This window comes from Scardinius erythrophthalmus (genome assembly GCF_964197995.2).
Source record: "Scardinius erythrophthalmus genome assembly, chromosome: 4".
Lineage (NCBI taxonomy): Eukaryota > Metazoa > Chordata > Actinopteri > Cypriniformes > Leuciscidae > Scardinius > Scardinius erythrophthalmus.
In genome coordinates this window covers 7,704,105-7,731,830 of record NC_138224.1, presented here as the reverse complement: position 1 = coordinate 7,731,830, position 27,726 = coordinate 7,704,105, and the positions used below count along the sequence as shown (strand labels likewise).

General features: G+C 37.9%; 2 protein-coding genes across 3 annotated transcripts; both read left to right on the top strand.

Moving 5' to 3' along the window:
- Positions 1–209: 209 nt before the first annotated feature.
- Positions 210–15,910, top strand: LOC308689042 (UPF0606 protein KIAA1549; the record flags this gene model as incomplete). Its single annotated transcript, XM_081362595.1, has 21 exons — positions 210–333; positions 4,650–5,966; positions 6,444–6,532; positions 6,615–6,789; positions 7,118–7,248; positions 7,458–7,644; positions 7,731–7,790; positions 8,359–8,513; positions 8,600–8,777; positions 10,511–10,695; positions 10,892–11,097; positions 11,434–11,561; positions 11,845–11,859; positions 11,946–12,172; positions 12,333–12,562; positions 12,647–12,788; positions 12,866–13,219; positions 13,302–13,354; positions 14,124–14,251; positions 14,325–14,479; positions 15,252–15,910. The coding sequence occupies 21 exons, from the start codon at positions 210–212 to the stop codon at positions 15,480–15,482; spliced, it is 4,470 nt and encodes a 1,489-aa protein (XP_081218721.1). The 3' UTR covers positions 15,483–15,910.
- Positions 15,911–20,327: 4,417 nt separating this feature from the next.
- On the top strand, positions 20,328–26,226 carry svopl (SVOP-like). 2 transcript variants are annotated; one of them, XM_081363130.1, is made up of 16 exons: positions 20,328–20,411; positions 21,591–21,762; positions 21,858–21,958; positions 22,053–22,151; positions 22,423–22,494; positions 22,584–22,708; positions 23,127–23,190; positions 23,286–23,411; positions 23,507–23,635; positions 23,811–23,884; positions 24,054–24,250; positions 24,341–24,452; positions 25,365–25,446; positions 25,701–25,790; positions 25,902–26,015; positions 26,126–26,226. In XM_081363130.1, exons 2-16 carry the CDS (start codon positions 21,630–21,632, stop codon positions 26,135–26,137), a joined length of 1,530 nt encoding a protein of 509 aa, XP_081219256.1. In that variant the 5' UTR covers positions 20,328–20,411; positions 21,591–21,629; the 3' UTR covers positions 26,138–26,226. The 2 variants fall into 2 exon arrangements, with proteins under 2 accessions (XP_081219256.1, XP_081219255.1); XM_081363129.1 differs by lacking the exon at positions 20,328–20,411 and adding an exon at positions 20,717–21,078.
- The last annotated feature ends 1,500 nt before the right edge of the window (positions 26,227–27,726 follow it).

Genomic DNA, 27,726 nt, shown 5'->3' with positions numbered 1-27,726 from the left:
ATGTGGGGAGGGTGATGATGATGCTTCCAATTCCTCTTATTATGAGCTCTGAACTAATGTGAGATTCAGCTTTACTCTCTAACAGATTATGTGTTTTCCCTTCCCACAGCAATGTATAGAGGAAGGATACCAAGCGGGAAGACCTGTGGCTATCCGGGGGACATTTTATCAGGGTCAGATGGCCTGTCTTGAATAAGAAACAAGCAAAAATGGAGAGCTCCAGTTCAAGGATGGTCCTGAGGAGCTCCCGGCGTCTGCTCGGATGTTGTGCGCTTCTGCTCGCGACCGTGATGCTGGTGGGCTTCATGCCGACGTCCAGCTCACCTGTGGCAGGTATCTCATCAAAAGCCTTTAGCATACTAGTTTTGCTTTTTGTCACTTCCATTACATTTCATTTGGTTTCTGTGAACCTATTGTGAGTCAATATCATAAATAGCGAGTCTTTTCTATCACAGATGATCTGAACGTCAGAGAGACGGTGGGCGTATGTGCGAGTGATGCTCTCTTTGTGTGAATGACGTCTGTTGCTGTTAGAGGTGCAGAATGAATGGGATTCACAGTGAATTGTATTGAATTGTGTGTGAGACAGTTCGAAGGAAGTGCATATCTGCCCACACAGTGAATTCTTAGATTGATATTTTCTTGAAATTACGTGCTGAGGATACAGATCACGAATGGTCGGCTCTTTTTTTTTGGTTACTCTTCGAGATAAACGTTCTTTATTGGAATTGATAGTTCCATGAAGAACCTTTAACATCAATGGAATCTTTCCATTCCACAAAAGGTTCTTTATAGTGGAAGGTTCTTTCGATTATTAAAATGTTCTTCGCATTAAGAAAAAAAATGGTTCTTTTATGAACTATTACCTGAAATGTTTGTTGGTTGATTGTTTTCTCCACCAGAGTGTAGAAAGTTTCAATTGAACAAAAGGTTCTTTAAAGTGGGAAAAGTCTTTAGATCAGGGGTTCCCAAACTTTTTTGTCAGCCAAACCTCTTAGAAGTCAAATATTTACCCCCTAAAATAGACTATAGACTACTGGTAAATATTTTAATGACACATTTGCATGTTCACTGTTCTCCGATGTTGATAATCATCATCATAATAATAATAATTATTATTACTAGTAGTGGTAGCAATAGTAGTATTTTAGCTAATTAAATACAAAGATATATTACTGTTGTAATTTACAATTGTATTAATATATTATATTAGATAATTATAATAATGAAATGTGACTTAGAGAGTTATTTAATAAGATCATATAGTTATTTAATTAAAATGCAGCCTTTGATTTGATAAATGCACTAAGCTATATTGTGATTATCTTTTACATTCAATAGTTTATTAATAGTTTTTCATCAATTCACGACCCCCTGCAGTTCTTTTCCAAACTCCTTTTTCAGAAAACCCTGTTTCAGATTGACAGTCACTCAGTAACTGGAGATGTGCTGTCTGTTGTTGCTTTTGGCCGACTGCCGGCTGATTATTTGTTCACGCTGGTTACACATCACTGTAAGACACACACGCGCACACACACATAAACCCAGACAGATGGATGAGCGTCTCATCACTCTCTGAAAGGGAAGACGAAACTTTCAAATGCACGTTGGCTCACCCACTTCATCAAATCCTGTAAAGGATAGGGGGTTTATTAGGAGTCACACACCCCGGCAAGCCCACAGCTGTGATGGAAGTGTGTCCTGTGGTGCAACAGGCCCCCCATTAAAGCCATTGATCTTGTGTGTGAGGAGTGGAGTCTCTCTCCCTCACACAATCGTTCTCTTTCTGTGGCTCTGCGGTATCTGATGGTCGGCATTGATGATTGGATTTAGTAACATCAAAGCTAAGTGGACTTCGGTCTGTGATAATGTGCTGCTATTCATAGATGCAGTTTCTCCTCTGTTTTCTCCTTTATGCCTGGGAATCTGTGTCAGTGGAATCAGTGTACGCGTGTACGTGTTCCCGTGAGCTCATTCTGTCGGTGTGAGAAATGCCTGTGTGCTCTCTCCGCTGCTTCTGTAGCATACTGATGAAGCGGTCGTCATGTGACATACTCCTGCAACACACACATGCAACACGCAGCATCACCATGGAAACACCTCGCCTGACCACGCCACAGAGCCATTCATAGGATGTGTGTGTGAGACGGGGTCTCTCTTTCCCCCTGTGTGAAGTTGTGTTCTCCGCCGGGGATGCTCTGACAGTTAACTGAGTCTGAAGTTAATTACTGGAGTTATTTCGTATGTCGTTCCCCAGAGTGGCTCGTCCTGCAGTTTCAACGCGCATACATTAGAGCCTTCATTGTCTGGGTGATGTACATGACCAGATTTAAAAGGGACAATTTACCCAAAATTTTAAATTCAGTCATCATTTCCTCAGCCTTATGTTAAACTTTCTTTCTTCAGTGAAAGAACATATTTTGAGGAATGACTCAAAATGTGTTTTAATTGTCCGTATAATGACATTCAATGGGGTCCAATGTCGTTTGGATGCTAACATTCGTAGTTTTTACTGTAGTGAAGAATTCGAAAATTGTTTTTGAACTTCCGTGTTTGCGGTAGATCTCTATATTATATAATTATAATCTTGTAATTATAGCTGGTGAAATGGATTTACTTATTGTAGAGTTAAGGAAAGTGATCATGAGCATTGTAATGTTTGAAGCGGATGTCAAAAGAAACGTCCGTAGACCGGGAAGATTTGAAAACGAGCGGTTCATTCATAAATCCGTAAGATCTTACCAGGTCTGGCTAAAATTATATTTTTTTCTATTTTAACTCCTCATTGTGTCTTTTCATTTCAATGGCTATTACATTTTCTCAGAGTCACTGACCATGAATTATCACCCAGATTCTTGCTGAAGTAGACGACAGTTTGGTTCACACTTTACTTCTTATATTGTTATAAACTATAGCTATATAATATATAGCAACATTTGCTGTCTGATGGTTGGCACACAGGTCCAGATTTTTATTTATTTTTTGTGTGTTAGTGTTATTATGACTCACTAAAGAGACGGATTGCTATTTTCGACAAGTGTTTTTTAACCTGAGGAAACATGACAAGGCATGTCTATGTCTGGCACTGTCTGAAGTTTGAAGCCATTCGAATTCAGTTTGACATTCAATTTCAGTTAGAGGTTCATCTTTGCTACTGTGCGTGATGTTTACTTCTTTCTCTCAGCTAGTATGACACACTGGCCTACTAATGTCACTCAGCTGTCCTGTACTCCCCTGCTCCCCCACACTGTGCTGTTCAATCAGCCTCATTACCCACAAACCCTCTGTTCTAGCCTCGGTGGCCCACAATGCCGATGAATCACAGTCACATTAATAAAAGGCCAGCTCTCATAGGCAGCCTCGGTACCATATGGCTCGTTGAAATAAAGAACAGTCATTTTAAGAGTCAACGCTGTCACATTTACTGCGATAGTAAGACTTATGATATGAGTTTTAGTTAAGCTGTTGTTATTTCAGTCCATGCTAAACCATAATTGGATCATGATTTTCATGAAAATGGAAATTATTGTTTTGTGTACTTCAGATCCACAAGCTGCATGGACAGTGGCCACCAGATGGCGGTCTGTGCCTCGCAATAATCAGATTATGGGGTTTGAAATGGTTGATTCATATACATCACCTGTATTAGCTATTATTTTTTATATTTTCAGTTTTCATTTTAATTGTAGTTTAGGTTTTAGTAATTATGTCTTTATTTCAGTTTTCTCATTTTCTTTTTTTAGTTTAAGTTTTATATTTAGCTTTATTTCAGTTATCGAAAAGGTTATTTTTTTATAGACTAAAAGCTAAAAACTATAAACTAAACGTTTTAGTTGTAGTTAACAATTACAACACTGTGTGTTACTGACTTCTACTATGTCTATACTCTATATAGTATATTTATGTAATATATTTAGCATTATTAACCTTCAGCATAATTCCAAACATTATTTTAACCCCATACAGTAAGTCTGGAATAGAATGATAATTTAGTAAGTTGTGTATGTAAGATAAGTGTATAAGTATGTGTGTGTGTGTGTGTATATATATATATATATATATATATATATAGTATATTACATTTACAAACTTTCATGTTAGATTTGGCAGCACTAATAAATATACTTCTGCTTGAATCACGTGATCAAAAATACTTGATGTCACTTGCTGAAATATGATGAAATATTATAAAAGTGTTTTATTTTTTATTGTTATTAGTAGTAGAATATTATATTATTATTATTATTGCATTATACTAAATAGAGATGTACTGTAAGTCATGGGTCATGGGAACACAAATAGCCCAGTTTTCAGAAAATGACCCAATATTTGTTAAAATAGCTTTTAAAAGCCTTTTATTTAGCTCATGTAATCTATTCATATGTATGTAGATTTCGACTGATTGATTTAGATCTTAAATTCACTTTAATACTCATCCACAGAGCTAGTTTGCATAAAGAAGTTGATAAAAATGACTGTATCTCGGGTACAATCTGGGCTCTTCCTGAGCTGTGTGTTATGAAAGATTTGGATGTGGTGTATTTACACTCAGACCTTCTGCTGTTTGCAAATATTGAATTTCTTGTTGTTTGGTTTTGTGCCATCCTGCAGCGCACTCAAACTTTTCTTTTTCTTTTATCTTTCCTAAGTGGAGCTCCCATCCAACATGTCTAAAAGGAGCCTCAATCAACTTCCAACAAGACCACATTCACCTCCTGCCTTATCTTCATCATCATCATCTTCATCTCCTCAGCGTTCAGAAAGAACCAGGCGTCCAGCTCACACGCCTCCAGGTGCCAAACATCCCTCGTCCCCTGGTCACCACGACAGTGCCTCCAGTATAGATCCCACCCCTTCCCTTAGCGCCGAAGGGTCGGGTAACCTAGGCGACGGGGCCCAGGGCATCCACTTGCTGTTACGGCCCCCAGACCTTCTGACGCCCAGCCAGATGCCTCCTCTCCATGGCGACAGACCGTCTACGCCAGCCCCCCCGACCCTGGTGCCGCCCGAAGACCTGTATCCCGCCCACTCTGCGGAGGTGGACTGGGGATCCGGAGACTACCTGGAAACTCTTACGTTCATGGGATCCGAAGGGGAGGAGTTTTCTCTCGTCACCACCCTCCCTACCCATGGATACGATCCGTATGATGCCGACGATGACGCCACAGTCAGCTACAACACAGCTTTCCCCTCTCGTCCCATCCTGCCCCTCTCGTCCAGAGACCTCCAGCCCAGCGCGACCGTAAAATACGGGAATAACTTAAGGACGGCCCATCCTACTGATCCCCGCCTTCCATTGGCTCCTGACTCCGCCCACACGAGCGATATGGACGATGATTTGGATTTCGATTGGGCGGAGCTTTTTCCCATCGAGCCAACTGAAATGCTGCTTCCCGACATGAACAGTTTGGAATACTACAACACGTTGCAAGCCAAAGAGAACGCTAGTATTGCGAGGAATAGGACGCACCCTCACATTACCCCCACGCACACTGTAGGAACCCCCCACACTACCACTGCAACTTTGGGAAAAGTCCCGGATCATATTGACCTGACAGCCCCTCAGCCCATTCCATCAGTGACCCCAACTCCACCCCAAAAACCCAAGCCTCCCATCCCATCAACCACCGAGACCCAACGACCTCCTGAAGCCCCAAAGAAGGGTGTTCCTTCCATACCCACGTCCCATGTGGGCAAAACCCGACCGTCAGTGCCAACTGCCCTGCCTCCACCCGGCACCTCAGAGGGTCCAATAATACAAGCCGTCACGCTGAAGCCCCCTCCTACGAAACCCCGTACAACCACCATCAAAACCCCCATCAGAACTACAACTACAACTAAAACCACGACTACCATGAGCTCCACCAAAAGCCCACCGCCTACAACTCCCAGAATTCCTCTGTCCATCGCACCCCGACAGTACATTTGCAACATCACCAAACCAGACATGTACCTAGTCAGAGTGGGTAAGACAACAAGAAATTTAAATTTTGGGAAATTAGGGATGCTCAATATATCGGTAATATTTCAATTACTGGCTGATTAAAATTTTCTCTATATGCACATACATTTTCTCTATTTTAGCATTTTGTGAATCATACTAATTTATCATTTTCAATTCATTTTTGTTTTAATTTATTTGTTTTGCATTACTGGTATTTATTACCAGTATTATTAATTATTTAATCTTATATATTATCTTATATATGATTTATCATTATTGTGCACACAAATTTTCTCTGTTTTCACATTTAGTTAATCTTTAAAACCTGTAATAATTTACATTTAAGACTGAAATAATGTAACACTGTTAAATATAATCTTTATTATGTTGTGATGGCTAAAATAGTTTTCATTTATTTGTGTAATCCTATTATTTCACTTCATATACAGGTATATATATTTTTTTCATCTCTTAAGACCTTCTTGTGTGACTCCTGCAGGAATGCCAAGTGGGTCATCCGTGGCGTTTGCCAAAGCTCATGTGCGGGAGATTCTTCGACGAGAGTTCAACCGTTCAGTTGAGCTTCAGGTCAGTGCATAAGATCACAACAGATCACACATCAGCATTTTATCTCTAGGATCACTGATATCAATCTGTGCTATCAATCCAGGTCCTCAAAGCCCCGCCAAATTTCATCTTCCGGGCAGTCTCCGGTCCACTAGTGTACACTGCCATGTCCGTCATCAATACTCTCCGCCAATCGGCACACAGCACTTCTTCTTCTACCATTCTATCTGTCACAACCATATATGCAGTGCCCGATTACAAACATCAGGTCCACACAGGTGAGAAAGACACCAATATATAACCAATATAACCATGCTCACGTGTGGTTTACTCAAAAAAGGAAACAAAAAAGTTAGTTAATTAATTCATTTATTTTTATTTAACATTGTTTCTGAGCAATAATTCTAAAATAAATTATATAACTATTTTTTTTATCATTTTCTTAATTATAAAAAACATTTTATATTTGTTTTTGTATTTTATATTTTATATTTTTATGTAATTTTTTTTTTATTTTATAATTGTATTATATAATATAGAAGTATAATATAAATATTGTATTTATATTTTAAGAATGAGTGTTATATTAGTTTGTTTTTCTTGCAGTGCTGCAGTTTGTGCCGAGTCATGTGGACGTGCGTCTGTGTAGCTTCAGCGAGCGTGTGGAGAAGGGGCTGCTCATGGCGTATGCGGAAGTACGCAAGCGCTCGCAAGAAAATGGAAATTTCACAGTTCACGTACGTAAATCCGTTAGAACCACTGGCAGAGACAAATTCAAATAATAAATAAAACACATTTTTAGCACACTTTACATGAATTTGAACACTTGATTGTTCTTTCATGAACAGCTTGTCAACAAAAATATTTTTTTCTCCTTTAAAGTTTAATTCTGTGTTTTGCTTATCTTTAAATTGTATTGATAATGCTGTATCATTGCTGTGTCTAGATTGTGAATATCACTAGTAGCATTCCTAAGGGTCAGCGGCAGCAGAAGGCTCCGGTGGACATCACCTTTGCTGTGCGCAACTCCCACGGCTTCCTAACGGGATCAGACGTGAGTGGCCACATGAGGCAGCTCAGCGCTGTGGAGTTCAGCTTCTATCTCGGTTTTCCTACCCTGCAGATCGCTGAACGTGAGTGACACATACACACACACAGGCTCTTTGTCTTAATTTATTATGATCCTTATTCATTTATCATCTCAATTTTTGTCTTTTAGCTTTTAATTATCCTGAACTGAATGTGTCCCACCTTTTACGCACATCCTGGGTGAAAACAGGTATGTGGGTGTGTTAGAAATTTCAAACAAACTTGGTTTTGAGATGAAGACCAATATTGGAAGTTCATCATTATAATTATATAATATTAATTCATATTTAAGTAAAATATAGATTGTTACATATAAAATAGGTTTTATGTCTAGATTGTTGGGTAGCATACAGGATTGATTGATGCTGGTCCATTCTGTACAAGATAACAGCCAAGATGGATATTAAAATATAATAATAACAATACAATGGACAAATTAATGGACATTTACTTAATAGTGTCTAGATGAACACTGTTTTTGTCATATCATCTGATCTATAAATTTTAGTAAAAAAGGACTTAACCCATAGTTATAATAATCAAATAATTAAAAAAAAATATTAATATAAATAATTATTAAAGAAGCAATATTATGTTTGAGGTGAGTTTCTTTGATTATTTATTAAATCTAATCTTTCTCAGTGTGTAATGATACAGTTACTTTCAGCACCTTTACATTTTCATTAAACTAAAAGGCAGGCATATATGCTAGTCCGTAAGTTGTGAAGGAAACTTAAAAATATGAACATTTTCTTTAGTTTTACTGGGTGTGTTGGACCAGCGTGTGAATGAAAGGACGTTCCAGGCCAAAATGGAGAGGCGATTAGCACTGCTGGTCGGAGAGGGACTTGGGATTGGGGTTAGCAATCGGCGATGGAGAAGAGCTACTAGTATTGGCAACAACAGTGTGCAGGTACATACAAACACACATACAAAAGTGTACGCACTTTTTCTATCCTTCCCACACATGACATATGCATGAACCCTGGTGTGCCTCAGATCGTTCGAGCGTCCCGTCTGGATGGCCCAGACTACCCGCTGGAGCTGGTGTATTTCGTGGAAGCGGGGTCAGGAGAGAGACTGCCAGCCCAGGCCACTGCAGTCATGCTCAACAGACTGAACCTGCAGAGAGCTGCCATCGTACTGGGCTACAGAGTACATGGAGTTTTGGCCACACGTGAGTCAGCAAAATGTGAAAACTTGGAAGCGGCTTTAAAGGGGTCCTGACATGGTTTTTAAAATTACTTTAATATGTTCCTTGAGGTTAACTTACATTGTAAATAAAGTTTTTTTTTTAAGGCAGGTTCCTTCAAAAAAATTTTTAAGGCAGGTTCCTTTAAGGCTTGTCAGTAAATGACCACAGTTATGATTGGCTAACGTCATTGTATAGGGAAATGTATCAACGGCCCCTCACTATTGCACATGAGTAAGTGTTTTAAAAACATTTTCCATATAAAACCGACGTTTTCAAAGCATATTGAAATTGTTTACTTACGGACACGTCAAAGTGAACGTTCCTTTACACTTCTATTTGTCCTGTTGTCAGCAGACAACGCGTGTAGTATGTCAGAAACTGAACGCACATCTGTATACTGTGTATCCAGTGTGGACCGCGTCAGTAATTTTATAATGGGTTCTATTTGCTTTTGACGTGCCTTTAAGCGACTGAACGCCCGTGGGCGGGGCCTATGGTGCAATGATGTGAAACTATTCATCAATGTATTGCTCTAGAGGCAGTCATATGAAAATGTATTTGGCTGTGTGACTTCACAGATACCACAATATCCAAACTTTAAAAATTTTGGAGTTTAGTTAAATAATTTTTTTAATGAAGAGGACGTTTTAAAGCAACAACATGTAACTTTTCAACCTTCATAATATATTTCCAAGACCCTTGTGATAGTACATCGACTTACAATAGGTTGAATGAGACGTCTGCCAGAGCCTGACGGGGTCTGTATCGCTTTTACTGGCACTATGTAACTTCGGGGTGCGGGTAGTAACCAGAGCTCAAAAAGAACTACAAAATTCGACTGCTTTACGGCATACGTCACTTTGCCCACCACTTCCTCAAATGTGGCCAACCAGCGCGTTTGTTTTCGTACGTCTGTTTTCGTCATGGCTGAAGCAGCAGCGAAACGTAAGAAGTCCAAGGTTTTGTCGGAGTAGAGTCGGAAGAGGAAAAGGGAGAGTAATAAACTGAAAGTCAGGACGAGGATCAATATTTTTCGAGCGTTTGCTCGCTGGCGTGAGATTATGGAGGAGGAGAGTTACCAGACCGATGCTGACTTGGCCGTCATGCTGTTGAACTAGTAAGTAACTGTAAATTGCTTGCATACTATCTTTAGTTTTTCTAATCTGTTGTCTGCCTGGCTACATTACGGAAACTATCTGGTCCTCCATTTATCTTCATGAATCAGCTAGTAGATGAGCGAATTATCAATCTGGTAGCTAGTAAACACTAACATGGTAGTTTTAGATGGTTAGGATGCTATCGCTATCATTCTCGTTCAGATTTGAGCATTGCAATCGACATGCAAATCGCAAATGTTTGAGTTAAAATGTTTAGTCTACTAAACATGTATAAATTATGAAAGGGGGAAGATTAATAATATTGTCATTGCCCATATGAAAAAAACCTGCATGCTTCATATACAGTAACCGTAAATCATTTTACGACAGCGGTAATGGACAATTCCGCTTCCAACCTGTAGGGCGACCGCTGAGGAAAAGTTCCATGTTGTTGCTTTAACCATGACAATTGCAGGATGTTTTAATGGTACAAAGACATCTTATATGTCAAAAGCTCAAGGAAAATTGTATTTCTCAAGTCATGACCCATTAAAGATACTATTTAAATTAGCAAATGGGATTTTTTTGTGTGCCAAATATCACATTACTCTGTTTCAGCGGTGGAGAAGCTGGCCCTTCCGCCCTCTGAGACTCAGCCCAGTAACATTTGGCTGATCGTAGGAGTTGTGGTCCCAGTGCTGGTGGTCATCCTCATCATCATCATCCTTTACTGGAAACTGTGCCGCTCTGAGAAGCTGGAGTTTCAACCAGACGCCATGAGCACCATCCAACAGAGACAGAAGGTCTGGGTCTCTGAGTGTGTGAGTGTATGAATGTGTTGCCCACTCATAGACACTACATGTGAAGGAGGTTCATGACTGTGCTTATTATTGCTCACCCATGTCAAGGGCTTTTATGGAAAAATGAGCTACATTTCAACAGTTAATTTAGCAAGTTGTATCATATTTACTGTCCATTCATGTGTGTTTGTGATTTTAGTTGCAGCCTCCCAGCGTTAAAGGTTTTGATTTTGCTAAGCTACACCTGGGGCAACACAGTAAGGATGACATCATGGTAATCCAAGAACCCGCTTCTTTACCGCCGCCTGTTAAAGAGGCCACGCCCTCAGAGGGCGGAGAATTGAACACTCCTAAATCGAAGAGCTCATCTACAAAAGCATCACGTGCTGCACGGAGAAGAGGCCGGTAAGGAACTGTTGATCATGTGCCATGTAATATGGATTGTGTGTGAACAGGTTCTGTTTATATCAGTGGTATTTCAGTATTATTTGTATTTATATTTTTAATTTTCGTTTTATTTCAATGTTTAATTTGTCATTTTTTTATGTGCTTTTCTCTTTTTTATATTACTATTTAGGTTTTATTTTTATTTCAGTTTTTGTTTTAGTTTTTATTTATTTACAGTTAGCAATTTTTATTGCTTCGACGTAAATTTATTTCAGTTAGGCATAATTTCGAATCTTCACAATAACAACGCTGGTTTATATGAGTTTTTAATCACACAAATTGTGTTTTTGTCAGATTGTCTCCATCTGATGGAGATTCGTTAGGAAGTGAACCATCCAGCGGTAAAGAATCAGCTGAGGAGAGTACCAGACCTGCTGTGACGCCAAGTGACAGCAAACCCCAACATCGCAAGAGCAAGCATGGTACCATATGACACAAACACACACACACGTTTCTGAACGAATCCCCGTTTTAACGAATCGGGGTGAACCAATGATTAAATGGACCATTGATTAAGCGAGCCATTTACATCATTCGTACATAATATTGTTTTTTAATCTTTCTATAAATTAATTAATAAATAAAAGTATATTAAAAAGATGCTTTGGGATGATTTGTAATGTGAAAAGCTAAATTAAATTACATATCAAATAAAATGAATGAAATTAAACCTCTTTCTCTCCATTTATTCCTGCGGTTCAACAGCAAAAAACAAACATGGTAAGTTTCTTTACCCATAGTCAAGTTGCGTTCTTATATCGTTAGTTAAAAATGCGTGACCTTTGACATCTGCCCTTGATGTTCAGGTACTCAGCCTGGAAGTGGTGTGGATGAGCAGTTGTCCTCGTCGTCCATATTTGAGCATGTGGACCGCCTGTCTCGAGGTTCGTCAGATGGAACACGCAGAGTGTCCAATAAGATACAGCTTATTGCCATGCAGCCCATGCCAAGCCCACCCTCCTATCCACATAACCAAGCCCTGAGTCCCAACCTGACGGACAAGATGCATGACGGAGCAAATGTCAACAGTGAGGTTAGCAAACTCCTCTTCACATACACACATGCATGCACCTCACACTTGCATAATGCAACATATTTCACAAAATATTCATCAATAAATTATTTATGACTTGAATTCATGTCATCTTTAAGAAAACATTCACAACTTATTCCCATTCTTCCAACTGACGCAGATCCAAGTGGCCTTAAGGCATAAATCCGAGATTGAACACCATCGCAATAAGATCCGCCTGCGTGCCAAGAGAAAGGGCCACTATGAGTTTCCTTCCATGGAGGACATCATGGCAGCGTTCGCCGACAGCTCCGAGCAGCAGCGAGTGTATCAACAAGCTCAGGAGCAGATACACAAGATCCTGCATCCTGAGGAACACGCGCCTTCATCGTGCGGAGAGCCACGCAAAAGGTCAGTGGAAATAAATCTCACTTGTCTTGCACTTTCCCGGTTTGCTACCAAGGAAAGTGAATGCAATTTGTTTGGGAATTGCAGTTCCAGAGGAAAACGCTCTCCCAGGCACAGACAGAGACAAAATTTGAGTGGAAGCGGAAGTCTCAGAGACAAAGACCGCCTCATTAATGACGGAGATGCCACGTACAGGAAGTACCCCGGGGTCAACAACGTAGCCTATGTGGTAGGACACACACATATATGCAAATATGTGACTTCACTGAACTAAAACACGCAGATTCACTGATTCTCTTCCTGTAGTCTGATGCAGATCAGCTCCCAGATGCAGAAAGCCCTTCTCCTACTGATGAGGTGTTTATGGACCCTGGATCACCACCATCTGGCCCCGCCCCTGCTCCGCCCACCTACGCCCCCCCTCAGCCAACCATCGAAGAAGCTCGGCAGCAGATGCACTCCTTATTGGATGATGCTTTTGCTCTCGTCTCACCCTCTTCTCAAGGAAGCCCCGCTCCTCTAACGTTCACTGGCATTACTGCGGTCACTGGCGTCGGAGGAATCAGCCCCGGTCAACCCTCCAGCCCGTCCTCACGCCCCTCACGCCAGTGGGGCTCCTCTTCTTACCCAGCAGCCCCTGCACACAGTCCTTTCTCCGCGGTGAGTGACTGTGGATATTTGAATGATTGAAATTTGAATGCAACAAATGTGAAATTTCATGTGAAATATCTCTTCTCTGTAGAGGTATGCTGAGTTAGGAATGTCTCCCACATCGGTACAGGGTTTACTGCAGAGGTAAGGAGGATTCTGGGAGGTTTTATGAAATAAACTTAACAAGAACAGTCAGGACGAAGCAATTTAATATGTAAACATGATAAAGAAGGATGATGCTCCTTGTTAAACTGGTTACACAGCCCTGCATCTTGAAAACAATTGTGCTGATCTGCAAAAAAGCATATAATACATAATTTGATGATGTTCTGTTAAAAATATATCAATAAAAACTTTCCATCACTTACAGTTTTTTCACAAAATAATTGTTCAAATTATATATATTCACTAACAAAAGCAGGAAAATGTTTCGTTTTGATGACCAAAAAAGTATACAAAATGTATCATATAACTTACAATCCTCAAAAGAATTGGACATTTTTTTTCAAATAATCAATTTAATGTCAAAGAACTTCAAAATAAATGATAACTAAATAAAATTGTCCTGTTGCTGTGTGGATGTAGTAAACTACCCTCAGATTTAGTAGATATCATCTGGGTCATCTTTGCTCAAGACTACTTGATTTTACAAATGGTTGTCGAAAGCAAAACTGCTACATGTGATGTGCTAGAGCAAAACGGGCACTCTTTGTTGGAATCAGCAACTCAAAATTAGTAAGAAACAAAGTATTGGATTTCATCCAACAAATAGGATTCAAGGTGATGTTATCAGAGCGAATAACAAGTTTGAGTACAGGAACAACAGATATGCTAATTTGTCTACTAGTGTATAAATATTGATCCTGTTTAGATTTAATATTTACTCAGCAGATTATTTGTATAGTTTTGACAGGCAGGCCCAAGGCTCTGCATATCTGGCATCAGCAGAGATGCAGTCAGATCCTGGATACTCCAGCAGGGGACAGTATGGAGAAGAGATGCCTTCATCTTCTCGGCCACGACCAGTGGGGGGAAGCACAGGTAAAGGTCATATTAGTTAAATTTAACGTGCTAATTTATGTGCTATGATAATTGATATATGTTGTGTGTGTAGGTGCACAGTTGCATCAGCTGACACAAGTGGGCTTGTCAAGTCGGATTGGAATGTATCCTGGAGTTGGCCGTAGTGTATCTGGACCCTCAGGATCAAGCTGGACACAGTACCGCTCAGATGAGGAGATCTCTAGGCCAGGATCCAACCGAGAGGCTGTAAATCAAAATCTTTTTCAGAATTGTATTTGTAAATATAATATTATGCCATTCAATATGGGATGCTATAAAATCCCCAAACTGTACTATTGTATTTCCAAAACACTGCAGTTTAGCTACAAACAATAAAAAACAATGGCAATAGTGTGAATGGGCAAGTAATAATAGCCTTACATCATTAAATTGGTTTAATTTTTAAATCAAGATCAAAATATTTGTTTTAATCATTTACTTAATTTTAAATATAATATATTTAAATGTAATTTATTTAAAATATACTTTATATTTTAAATGTATATATTTCTATATAATGTATATTTAATTTAAGTGTGTGTGTTTAATCTGTGTTTGTTGGTATTTTATTCATTTTTCTCTCTCCCTCTGATTCTCAGAGAATATATTTTAACTTAAATATAAATATATTAATATTTTATATATATATTTAAGTTCAGTAATTTCACTTAAATGACAATTCATAGGTAATTTTCTTTGCCATTCAAGTGAAATTATTGAACTTAAATATACGAGCTTGATAAAAATGATCATTCTAGAAGAAAATTTCAGATGGCACTTAGAGGCTTTTGCATCTGAACTCTTTATATATATATATATATATATATATATATATATATATATATATATATATATATATATATATATATATTTCATTGAATTTAAGTTTGTGTTTAAGCATAATTTGTATGTTTATGATGTTGCTGAATTGTTGGTATTTTATTCATTACTCCTCTCTCCCTCTCTCTGTTTCTCGCAGATACTGACATTCCCGGAATACTCTTCATCACCTGTATTCCAGATGCCCAGGACGTCCCTGCAGGATCCCACAACACCCCAGGCCCACCTGGAAGCCTCGAGCGCGGGGTACATTGCCCCTGAGGAGCGTTCTCCACCCCCTCACTCCTCTGCCTCTCTCATCAAGGCCATCAGGGAAGAACTGCAGAGACTTTCTCAGAAACAGGCTGCTGTTGTCAGCTACCACAGTTGAGAAAGACCATCCCAAATCCCCAGTCCTGGTTAACTTCCCGACGTACCACATAAACAACCTCACAAACCCCAACACAGCTCGATGGCTGAGAAACTGCTTTACACAAAACCCAAACCAAAATCTTCAAATTCAAGTACGGCTGGTCTGTTACATATGAAGAAATGCTAGCAATCATCCCTGCTTGTATTGGCAGGAAAAATCCACAATTTACATTTCACTGCTGACATGCAGAAAACACACTTAAATACTCTCTCCTATAATTCACAATGGAAAAAACACACCCTAAACGTCATGTCCAGACTCTTTAGAAATATAGACAAAGTTTCCCTGTATTCAGACTCTCAATTTGCATGCTGAGAGCTGTGAACCTTCAAGACTTAGTGCTGACTGTTGCTAATGTGAAAATCACTCCCATTCAGTTCCATGTCTCTCTAAGTGCTTCCTTCAAATGGGTCATCTTCGTGTCTCCGGACTTCCTCTGGTGCTAAAAATCATTTCTGGGCTCTGCCACAATACCACAAACTAGCCCTGGCCAAAAACTCTGAAGTGGCATTCTTCTTTTTTTTTCTTTTTTTTTTTGCCGCTGTCCTGTTCTCCCAATTATTCAAGACGGATTATCAAGTGGAAACGTGCTCTGTTCCACAATCTAGTGAGCCTCCCAGAAAAGGTAGTCAACATAATTATTTATTTTACGAGATACCTAATGAAATTTCCGCAAAATTATAATTCTTCACAGAGAAGGTAAACCCACAAGCATGGTGAACGAGGCTAGAGAAACGTCCAGTATAAAGTTAGAAATGTTTATAAAAACTTTAAAATAATTATTTTACCCAACATTTGTGCGTTCTGTATAGTTTTATACTTGTGTGTCATGCCATTAGCAAAATGCTAATATTAAAGGTGGTATCAGTGATTTCAGGCCCAAAAAAAAGCGTCTCTGTAGGCAGCCTAGGCTCTGAGATCTGCACACAAAAACAAATGGTTTAGCCAAACACTCAAAACCAAAACAAATAGTGTTCCAACCAATCACCGACAGGGGGAGGGTGTTGTGAGGTTTTGAGCCAGCTTCTTCTTCAGCTCTGACTCCGCGTGCAGCCGTGCACGAGCACAAAACCTCACAACACCCTCCCCCTGTCGGTGATTGGTTGAAACACTATTTGTTTTGGTTTTGAGTGGTTGGTGAAACCATTTGTTTTTGTGTGCAGATCTCAGAACCTAGGCTGCCTACAGAGACGTGTTTTTTTGACGGCATGCTTATGGGGCGGGCAGCTAGCGGATCGTTAGGAAAGATTAGATGAATGTGATAAAAATATTTTTGGGCCTGAAATCACTGATACCACCTTTAAACTCTGGACTAGGCAAGATAAATGTCTATTATAATGAAATATTTAATTTGATAAGTAGCTTATATTAATTTACCCAGCATTTGTGAGCTTTGTGTATTTTTTACTTATTAGAGTATCACGCCGTTAGCTTAGCAACATGCTAACGTTAAACTCGTTTGATTGAAATCAGTTGCAAATCGAGTCAATTTGTGTTGGAGCCAGTGTAGCGTGTTCCACATGAGCCACTTATGAGGTTCCATGACAATTGGGATGCTGCCCATGTAGGCAGTGCAGCAGCTCACTAGGTTTTGGAACAGAGCTATAGTCTGTCAAGGTCTTCAGGTCTTGCCTTACATTTGAGCTCTGAGTGCTTCAAACTCTGCAGGGGAGGGAAACAGATTTTGTTGGGGTTGTAAACAGTGAAGTTACTCCGCATACTTTTTTGAGTCGGTTTTTGAGCCAGCCCACATGTGGAGATGATCGACAGGCGGCCTCGGTTGCAGACCAGCATGGTTCCCATGCCGATAACACCATATTACTTTGTCCAACCGGTCTGCATCTGAGGAAAAGTATCAAAGCAAACGTTCATGATGCCCGTGTGTATTTTTTTGCCAGTGGGTTATGAATGTTGGCTGTCCAATCATTTCAGTGTCTTTCTAAAAGTATAGCTGAGGTAGTTTCTCAGTTGATATTAATTTTGCACATTTTCTCATATTTGCACATTCATATCATGGTGATAATGGAAGTCAATCAGTTAAAGAGTTTATTATGGAAAAGAGAGTATAGTATACAGTAACTATATAAATACTATAAAGAAAGATATAAGTGAGTTCATATTCTATACAAATATATATATATATATTGCATATTAATGTATCAACTCATTGAGCACAATCTGATTATATGTTAGATTATATGTTAAACATATTAGATTGTATTTATTTTTATTGTTATGAAACGTATTAAAGATGTGGGAAAAGTGTTGCTATGGGACATTTAAAAAAAAAAAAGACCAAATCACTGTTGAGGCATATAGTTCCTTTAGCTTCGTAATTCGGTAGGCATTCTTACGCTAGGTATTTTCATGTATATGGTCATGTGGATTTGCACAGAGGTGTTGTAAAGATTCCTGTAAGGAAATGTGATGAGGTTAAAGGCCTTTAATTGCCTGTACTATTTTTCCTCTCTTTATTTTTATTAATTTTTATTATTTATTTATTTTGGTTATACAGGGTTCCCACACTCGTGAAGAACTTGAAAATATCATGGAAAATTCATATTTTTCAAGCTTGAAAAAAGGTCATTGAATGATCATCAAAATTTCCATAATTTATGTAATATTTTCTAGATTTCAGGTTACATCGTATATATCTAGTAAATATTTCATTAGCTCGAAATTGCTCTTTGGGAGTGCAATAAAATGATTTTAAAAATCATTATCCAATAATCATGACTATAATGAATAATCAACTAATTGAAAAGTCATGGAAATATATTGGTCAAAAGGTGCGGAAACCCTTTTGTTTTGTTTTTTATATCCCTGTCTTTTCTTACATCTAGAATTTTCCTTTCTTCATTCTTTCTATAATATTCTATATTTCTATCAATCATGTAGACTCCTGGCAGGCCTTAAATCGGTACGCATGTGAAGTGATGGATTATGCTTTATTTCTTCCTTGTTTATTTTGTGTGATAATGTCTTGATGGGCATGCTAATAGTCTTTAAAAATATTGAAAAATACTACAAACAGGCTTGATAGAATTTAGCTTACTTTGAAAGACTAATATGTAATGGTTCATTAGACTAAAAACCAATGGTCAAAGCACAGAGAAACAAACCATCCTGATCATCAAAAAAAGAAATGTTCAGTATTTTGTCATTTTTAAATCTGAATAATATTTTTGAAAGTATTTGAAAATCAATATTTATGACTAAAATATATCCCATAGAAAGAGTAATAATATGTAAACGGACATTTCTTCATATTTAAATATTCAGTATGTAGTCCACAGTTGACCAGTAAGAGGCAAACATCATTGTCAGACGCCCCCTTTCCCACTGTGCAAAGACCAACTGGGATTCTTTTATTTTCTTTCATATTTTTTTTTTTTTTTTTTTTTAAAGTGTACGCATTCATAAAAGACTACCTTGCGAATAAGTGTTATATTTCAGTCAATTGATTAACATGGTGCTATACTCAATATACTCTCTGTGTGTGTGTGTGTGTGTGTGTGTGTGTGTGTGTGTGTGTGTGTGTGTGTGTGTGTGTGTGTGTGTGTGTGTGTGTGTGTGTGTGTGTGTGTGTGTGTGTGTGTGTGTGTATGTGTGTGTGTGAGAGAGAGGTATTTTGACTGTCTGAAACCATCAAACCCTTACAGCATTTAACTGTTCATTCAACTTAATCATATTTATAGCAATTACAATGTGCAAATTCTGAGATTAACTGAATGCAGTGTGTGTGTGTGTGTGTGTGTGTGTGTGTGTGTGTGTGAGAGAGTGAGTGAGTGTGCGCAATAGTATACCTCCCCCTGTCCCTATGTCGGTGCCATAGTGGATGTCATAGGAATGTAAACTAAATCTTACAGAAAGTTAATTTTTCATTTCATTTAAGCTACCTGAAAACTAACGATATTCTCATCTTTTTTGTTAAAGATGCTAACACCATCTTTGTGATCCTATCATGGAGGTATATATATATATATATATATATATATATATATATATATATATATATATATATATATATACACACTTCTGTCTTGTTTCTTTCTCTCTTGGTCTCTGCAAACTGCATCCCAGTATTTGATGTTTAATGTCTCTATATTGTTGTGTAAATTAAATAATAAACAATGTGCCGTCAGTTATGTCTCTTTTGTGTCAGTACCGGGTAGAGGTCATTTATCTAATACAATCTGTAATGCAGCATAAATCTAAAAAGAAAAGATTAATAATACAAATGGTAACACTTTATTGCATGGAGTCCTTGTTATATATGTTACATGTACTTACTAACAGTAAATTATGCATAATTACATGCAACTAACCCTCAACCAAATTCTAATCCTACCCTAACCCTATAGTAAGTACATGTAGTTAATTTATATTACTCAGTACTTAAATATATAATTATACTGTAACAATGACACCTTAAAATGAAGTGTAACCATCTGTCTATCTATCTATATTGGAAGAAGATAATAGTTCAAGATTCAGATGTGGCTTCAATAAAAATAACATGTTATAAAATAAAATAGGCCTAATTCTGAAATGTAAACATGTAAAAGATTTACACAATTTATTTACTCTCTGTAGCCTATCCACATACATTTAATTTAACACTTTTTCAAATAAACATCTATTCAATATGTATCAACTATTTTGAAGTAGGCTACGCGTTCATCGACTTAACTACATAAATGTAGTGAAGTCGATTGGACATTTTGTAAACAGGCTGAACGGATTCGTTGAAAAGATTCTATTCATACACATGATATAGTCACGAATCTCCCATCCCTAGTCAGTCAATGTGGCCGATCAGGATGTTTTAGTCGCACCCACTTCGGCTGAAACCTTGTAACATTACTCGCGTCTCTTGCCTAACAGGTCCGTAGAATTGCAATTGTTATCGTTTGGCGAGAATGTAGGCTATATGCACACTACAAACATGTCAATGCCCACAGCTTTGTTTACAAGATTTAGGTCAGTATAGTATAGGCTCAGACTCAGACACAGACACAGACACAGGAGAGTAACACTAAAACCTGTTTGTCCACTCTCAATAAACAGCGACATAATCCAATCCACAGTTCCTTACAAATAGAGAAAAGTAACACGATATTGGGCGTCAATTTTCTAAAGAAAAAATGAGTCATGTCCCTTTAAAAGTTAAGCAGAACCTCCACGCTGAAGGTTGTGACGTTGTTTACCTGTCGGCAGGTGTATGCGGGTGTTGTTACTCCGGGAGAGGTTGATGCTGCATTTTTTGGGAGTTTAAAATTTCTACAGAGTTCAGAATCTGGATTATACAAGCGAAGTAGGAAGGATTTTATAGTTCAGAAATCTCCTGGACCCATTTTTATCAGCGTTTAGCGAGACTGATTTGCATAAATCGCGGAAAGGTCTTGACACAACATACGGGAATTTCTTGATCTGCTGCCTCTCTGTCAAATAGATACGGTATCAAAAAAGTGTCATTCGGGATGAGATGCGATGGGAAAAGCTTCGACATGACGAAGAATCGTGTTTGATGAGCTCATCATCCGATGTTATAGTAAGAATTTATTATATGCTCACATAAAAAAAGTCATATAGGCTAAGTATTAAGTAGATTAGTCTGCTGTGTGGCATACTTTTGTCACTCATTGTGACATATCAGAGCGCTTAAAAAATACTATGGCTGTACAGTGAAGGTATCAAGTGGTCATAAAATGCTACTGAATGATAAAACGTATTGATATACCATGGTATTTGTTTAATAATCAAAAGGTATATAAAAGAATATCATGATATTACCATGGTTCTTGTCCTAGAAAACTTGTTTAAAAAAAAACAGATATTATCATGATATGTGTCCAGAAACATGGTACCGTGTCCAAAAACATGGTACATTTCCCTAAAACCATGGTATTATCATGGTATATGTCAAAAACAACATCACGGTAATACGATGCTACCATGTCCAGAAAGTATGATACCATCATACGTTTTTTTAAGCATTCTTCTGTTGCTTTAAGGTCTTAGCCTATTCTTGTTAACATAAAAAGTTTAATCCAAACTTTTCAGTGCCTGCGATTGAAGAAATAAGTCGACTTTTCAGAGAGGATGGCATTAAAGCGATCGTCTTCCATGAAGACCCAGCTGGTCAATGGCATCCATCTTCAGGAATTGGAGCTGGAGGAAGAGATCAACACCAGTAGCAGCAATAACACACCTGCTGAACCTGCCGAGGCCAAAGGTAAGGAACAAGCTAACAAAAAAAACTTAAAGTAGATATGTTTACTCTCAGAGAACTTCCAGTCACCTAATCGAGTGGGATTTTGACCTCCGTAGCCCACACAGAACCGAAATACTACACCGTCGAGGATGCTGTGGAGACTATCGGCTTTGGACGCTTTCATATTCTGCTTTTTGTCATCATGGGTAGTGCCAATGTAAGACAAGTGTATGTGTTTGTCTCTGTAATTCATTAACCAGCATACTGTCTTTACTGCTTACATGTTTCATTGCTGGTGTGTGTGTGTGTAGATAGTGGAGGCAATGGAGATCATGTTGTTAGCTGTGGTTTCTCCTGAGATCCGCTGTGAATGGCGTCTAGAGGATTGGCAGGTGGCTCTTGTCTCCACGGTGAGGAGCTCGTCCAATCAGAGCGCTTTATTTTGTTTCGTTTTGAAGTTTGACAGGAATGGAATGTTGAAGTGCAAGTTGCACGCGTGTGTCTGTCTGACGAGTTTGGTTGAGATTTTTGTATCTATTTATAGGTGAGATAAATTATTAAATGCTAAAATATTTCCTTCTATCCCAGGTTGATATGCAAAGGAAAACTGGGTGATTTTGTTGTGTGTGCAAGTGCAATTCTATAAAATTCTGAAATAATCATTAAAGGACTTGTTTTTAGATGGTGTTCCTGGGTTTTATGGTATTTGGGGTCCTCTGTGGCTATGTTGCCGACAAATATGGACGCTGGAAGGTCAGATGATATTTCGTTTAATCCATAACACATATTGTGATTTTATTGTAAATTAGATTTAAGGGAAAATCATGTGTTTGTGTGCACAGGTGGTGTTTGGTGGCTTTATATGGGCATCATATTTTTCTCTGCTCACTTCATTCTCTCCATCGTACGGCTGGTTCATCTTCCTGCGCTGCATGGTGGGCTGCGGTGTTGCAGCCACATCTCAAGGGTGAGATTATGCTAAACATCACATACTTTCAATACATACAAACCTGGAAATGTCAAGGAATTTGATTTAAATAGTGTTTTTCTGTTCTGGAATTATACAATTATACATTTTTATTAAGATATGCTTTGCTGAAGAATATTTCAAAAATGTCTCTTTGTTAAACGACTTACTTGTGAGCCATAGAAATGTTCATTTTGTGAGAACATTATTCTTCTGGGTAATTTATGTTTGAATGATTCATTTTTGATTCAAAATATGTTTTAAACCTTGAACCAGTAATCATAAACAACTGAAAAAGGTCATGGAAATTCATCGGCCATAAATTGTGGTAACCTTGATTTTCCAGAATACATCAAAATAATAATTCAAATGCATTGGCTAACTCTCCAAAACTCTCTGCTATTTTCTTTTTTTAAAGGTTTATTTTGAAGACCGAATTCATCCCGGCTAAACACAGAGCATTCCTGCTGCCTCTTGCCACAGTGAGTGCCAAATGCAAAATTATAATAATAATAATTTATGTTTGACCTGCAACTGGGAAACTTCCAATACTGACCTTACCTGTGTTGGTGGACAGGTCTTCTGGATGCTGGGATCCATGCTTATTATCGTTCTCGGGATGACGGTGGTGCCCACGATGGGCTGGCGTTGGATGATCCGTTTCTCCATCATTCCCAGCATCATACTCCTTGGCCTCTTCTTGGTGAGTTTTGTCTAAATGCCGTTGAAATATGCTGAAGAAAATGGAAGTAAAAGTTCGTTTTTAACTCACTCGCTCACTCTTTTCCTCCGTCTTAGTTTATTCCCGAGTCTGCACGGTTCCAGGTCTCGGCAGGTAACATAAAAGGAGCAGTGTCTACACTTAATTGGATCGCCAGGATGAATGGCGTCTCCGTACCGGAAGGAGAACTACGGGAACCTGAAGTGGTATGTATGAGAAGTTCCTTTTTCTCTATCTGAGTCCTTTATGACAAACTAAACTAAACTATTAAACTATTAATAGTTTCAGATAATAGGTACTTTTGAACAGTTAGGAAATACAGTACACAGATTAATTTATGCTTTTATGTAAGTGTAAACTGACAGAACTGTTTGTATTCAGACAGAAAGAGGAAACGCATTCACTCTGATCAGCCCGGCTTATAGAAGAACATCACTTTTGTTGTGGTACTCATGGTAATGTCTAACACTTTTCCCTTTGGTTAATGTGTGTTGCGTGTGTGTGTGTGTGTGTGTGTGTGTGTGTGTGTGTGTGTGTGTGTAATCTAATCAGCAAATACACTTTTCAGTTCCTGTGTAGTTTTTGTATGCTAAAAGTGTGATGTATTGCATTGTTCATCCACAGGTTTGTGGCTTCCTTCATCTATTACGGCTCCGTCCTGAGCAGCTCTGAGTTACTGGAGAAGAACCTTCTATGTGTGACAGATGCCGACCTAGAGCACCAGATCAAACACAAACAGGAGGAGGCGCTGTGTTACTGCATCCCCTTCAACATGGCTGATTACCAGACCCTCCTCATCAGCTGTTTGGGCGAGGTGGCACGTGAGTGACCTTTGACCTCTCACTCACCCCCGGTTTCACATACTCCGCTTAGTTGAATGTTAAAAGCTGATGTGTGTGTTTCCTCTGCAGTCATCCCCCTCAATATCGCCTTGTTAAATGTATTCGGACGGAAGCCCAGCATGGCCATACTGCTGGTGTTGTGTGCCGTCTTTTTCATGCTTGTTAATATTTGCACAACAATGTGAGTATATAGTTCTCTTGTTCTCTAAAATGATTTGAAATTAAAATTAAAACCATAAAAAGCATTTTTGTTCATTGAAATAGCATTTGAATATAATACAAATCATTCTGGATAAAAGAGTCAACCAAATGCATAAATGTAACATAAAATAAACGTTAACTTAAATAAAATATAAAAGAAAATCTTAAACTTATTTAATCTCTAATCAGTGTAAATCATTTTACAATGCCTAATATCATTTTCATCAACTCAGGAGTAATATGTAGATCATCTAAGGATACACTGATATTAAAAATTCAAGACAAAACCAATAAGCCGACAATTATTTTAATAATTTATGGCAGATAACCGATAATGACCGATATTAAAATTCTAAATAAAGTACAAATAAAATGCTAAAAAATAAATTTTTATGCTATTATAATTTTATATTACATTTTAAATTATATTTTATGTAAATATAAAATAAATGTTAACAAAAAAAATTAAATGTGTAAAAAAAAATTATGAAAAAGGAATAAAAACTAATAATATATGAATGATACTAAAATAACACTGCTTTTCATTGGTCACACTCGGTCACACCTTACATCACAATGTTTATTTTATTTACGGTGCATTTATGTAATTCTAATGAAGTATGTTCACTTAATGTTGAATTATATTGTGTACCTGCTTTTAAGTACATACTGCTATTATTATTGCTTTAGTAATTATAGTACCATCTGTTTTACGTATTCAATACATACTTTGAACAGTGTATAAACTATACTGCAGAAAGCAGTATGGCAGTATGCTATTCTGCCGTTTACTTACAATAGGGGTGCTCAAACAATTCGTGGTCCTCTTGTGGTCATGTGTTAGAAGTGCCGCTGAAGTAGATGACTGAATTATGTGTCTGTCCCTGTGCAGGTTTGGTTTCACTGTACTGCTCTTCCTTCTGCGCTCTATGGTTTCCATGAATTTTAATGTGGTCTATATTTACACAGCAGAGGTGAGACCAAACACATGAACACTCCACTTCCTCTTGATATTTTAAAAGAATAATTCACCCAAAAATGATAATATTGTCATCAATTTAAACCCTCATGTCGTTCCAAACCCATAAGAATCTTATGGAGTCGGAATGACATGAGGGTAAGTAGCCTACTTGTTGACAGAATTTTCATTTCTGTGTGAACTTAACCTTTAAAAGAAGAGTTAATATTGCATTTAAGTTAAAGCCGAATGATTGGTGTGTGTTTGCAGGTTTATCCCACATCCGTGCGCTCAATCGGAATGGGCTTTTGCACATCCTTCAGTCGAGTTGGGGGAATGATCGCACCGTTCATTGCACAGGTGCTCTATGTGTTTGACTTTGCATGTGTGTGTTCATCTAAATAAATATCTGGGTTTTGTGTTTACCGCTATTGATTTACACAAAGATAACATTGTTTGCACGTGTCATAGGTGTTGATGTCTAGGTCTGTGATTTTGGCCCTGTCACCTTTTGCCATAGCATGTGTGATTTGTGCGATAGGAGTGGCCTTTATGCCCATTGAGACCAAAGGACGAGCATTACTGGTAAGCATCTTCACAACTCTCAAAGCAACTTTGTACTGAGATCAAACTGAGATGATTTTGTTTATCTTCCTTACAGTTTAACGATTTAGTTTTTCCCCCCTCTATTTCAGCAACATGGCTGAAAAAGCCAACACCTCAATGAAGATGAAGGACAATATCACTTTTGTAACTAAACATGATCTCATATTAAAGCTGAAACCGTTTTGTAATTAATTTTGTTGCCTGTGTTGTGTTCTTCAAGAATATAATGGCAAAATCTGTTAAAAACCCTTTTCCTGTGTTAACAAGTTGGAATATTAAAGCCTGGCAAACCCATGATTTGCTATTGCTAGTCACTTTAGGGGGCAATCTCATATTAGTGTGCATTTTATTGGACAAAACATTCTATACTCTTGCAAACAAGATAAATCATCAGTATTTTTTGTCCATTTTTCCGTAAGCGTATGGATCGTCTAAGCCGGTGCTTGTATTCATTCATTCATTCATTCAGGAGTAGGCCCACAGTAGAGGGTTTGTTTTGTTTTGGTCATAATTGTTGTCTTTTGACAGAAATATTCTTTATGTTTAGTCAGTATTTTTTAGCCTATGTCCTTTTCATTCATTTATAGTCAGATTTACTAAAATGGCATTCATTTTAGTCCACTAAAACAACATTATCAGCATTTATCAAAAAAACAGTTCATGTTGTGAAAACTATGCCCCGGAAATAATAAGTACATAATCGAAATACAACATTATAAATGATTTGTGCTTTTATAAATTATTCATTGTCCGTGTTCTGAGTTGTTACGACAAGCGCGCATTCACAACGTGATTTACGCATTCTGACTAGCCTACTTTAGCTAACTTTTTTTAGCTTACTAGTAAGTTTACATTTGCGCGCTTGTCGTTACAGTCTGGTCGTGTTGTGTAAACAGGCTATCGTGTAAGTAGAGTTTGGGTGAGTTAACCAACCTAAGTTACTAGAAGACGCATTTTAATATCGTACGTTGTTTTTCCTCATCATATTCTCTTCAACGCAGTAACTTAGGCCATTAACCTTCGTGAATGACCATATTTTCATTCGTAATTTGCTTGAGGGGTTTCCAATCTTTCAAATGCCACGGACCCCCAAATATGATAATCCTGAATACATCTAAAATTAGTTTAAGTAATATAAACCTATTTTAACTCACTATAACGTTAGTAGCTGTTTTTAGGCCTGTGTAGCCCTATTTATGTATTTTGTTAAATGCTTTATGTATTATGTTTTTTATTTTAATTTATTGTAATCTAGGCTATTTAATAGATCACTTTTTTTTCTAATCACATTTTTAATGTTTTTATTGTCTTAATCTTAATCTAATATATTTATTTGCTTATTTATTTTAATCACACACACACACACACACACACACACACACACACACACACACACACACACACACACACACACACACACATTGGCCTATCATTTTATTTTTTGAAAATATTTGTTTTTCTTGATTTATCCATGGACCCCCGTCACTCCTTTGCGGCCCCCTATAGGGCTCCCCGGACTGAAAAGCCAAAACATTTTTTATTTATTATTATTATTATTATTATTATTATTATTATTATTATTATTATTAATTTCTAGGGTCTCAATCCAAAATTCAATAACAGCCACTTGAGGGAGACATTACACTCTTTTTATGTTCAGAAGATCAAGTAGTCAAAAGTGGTCAAAATC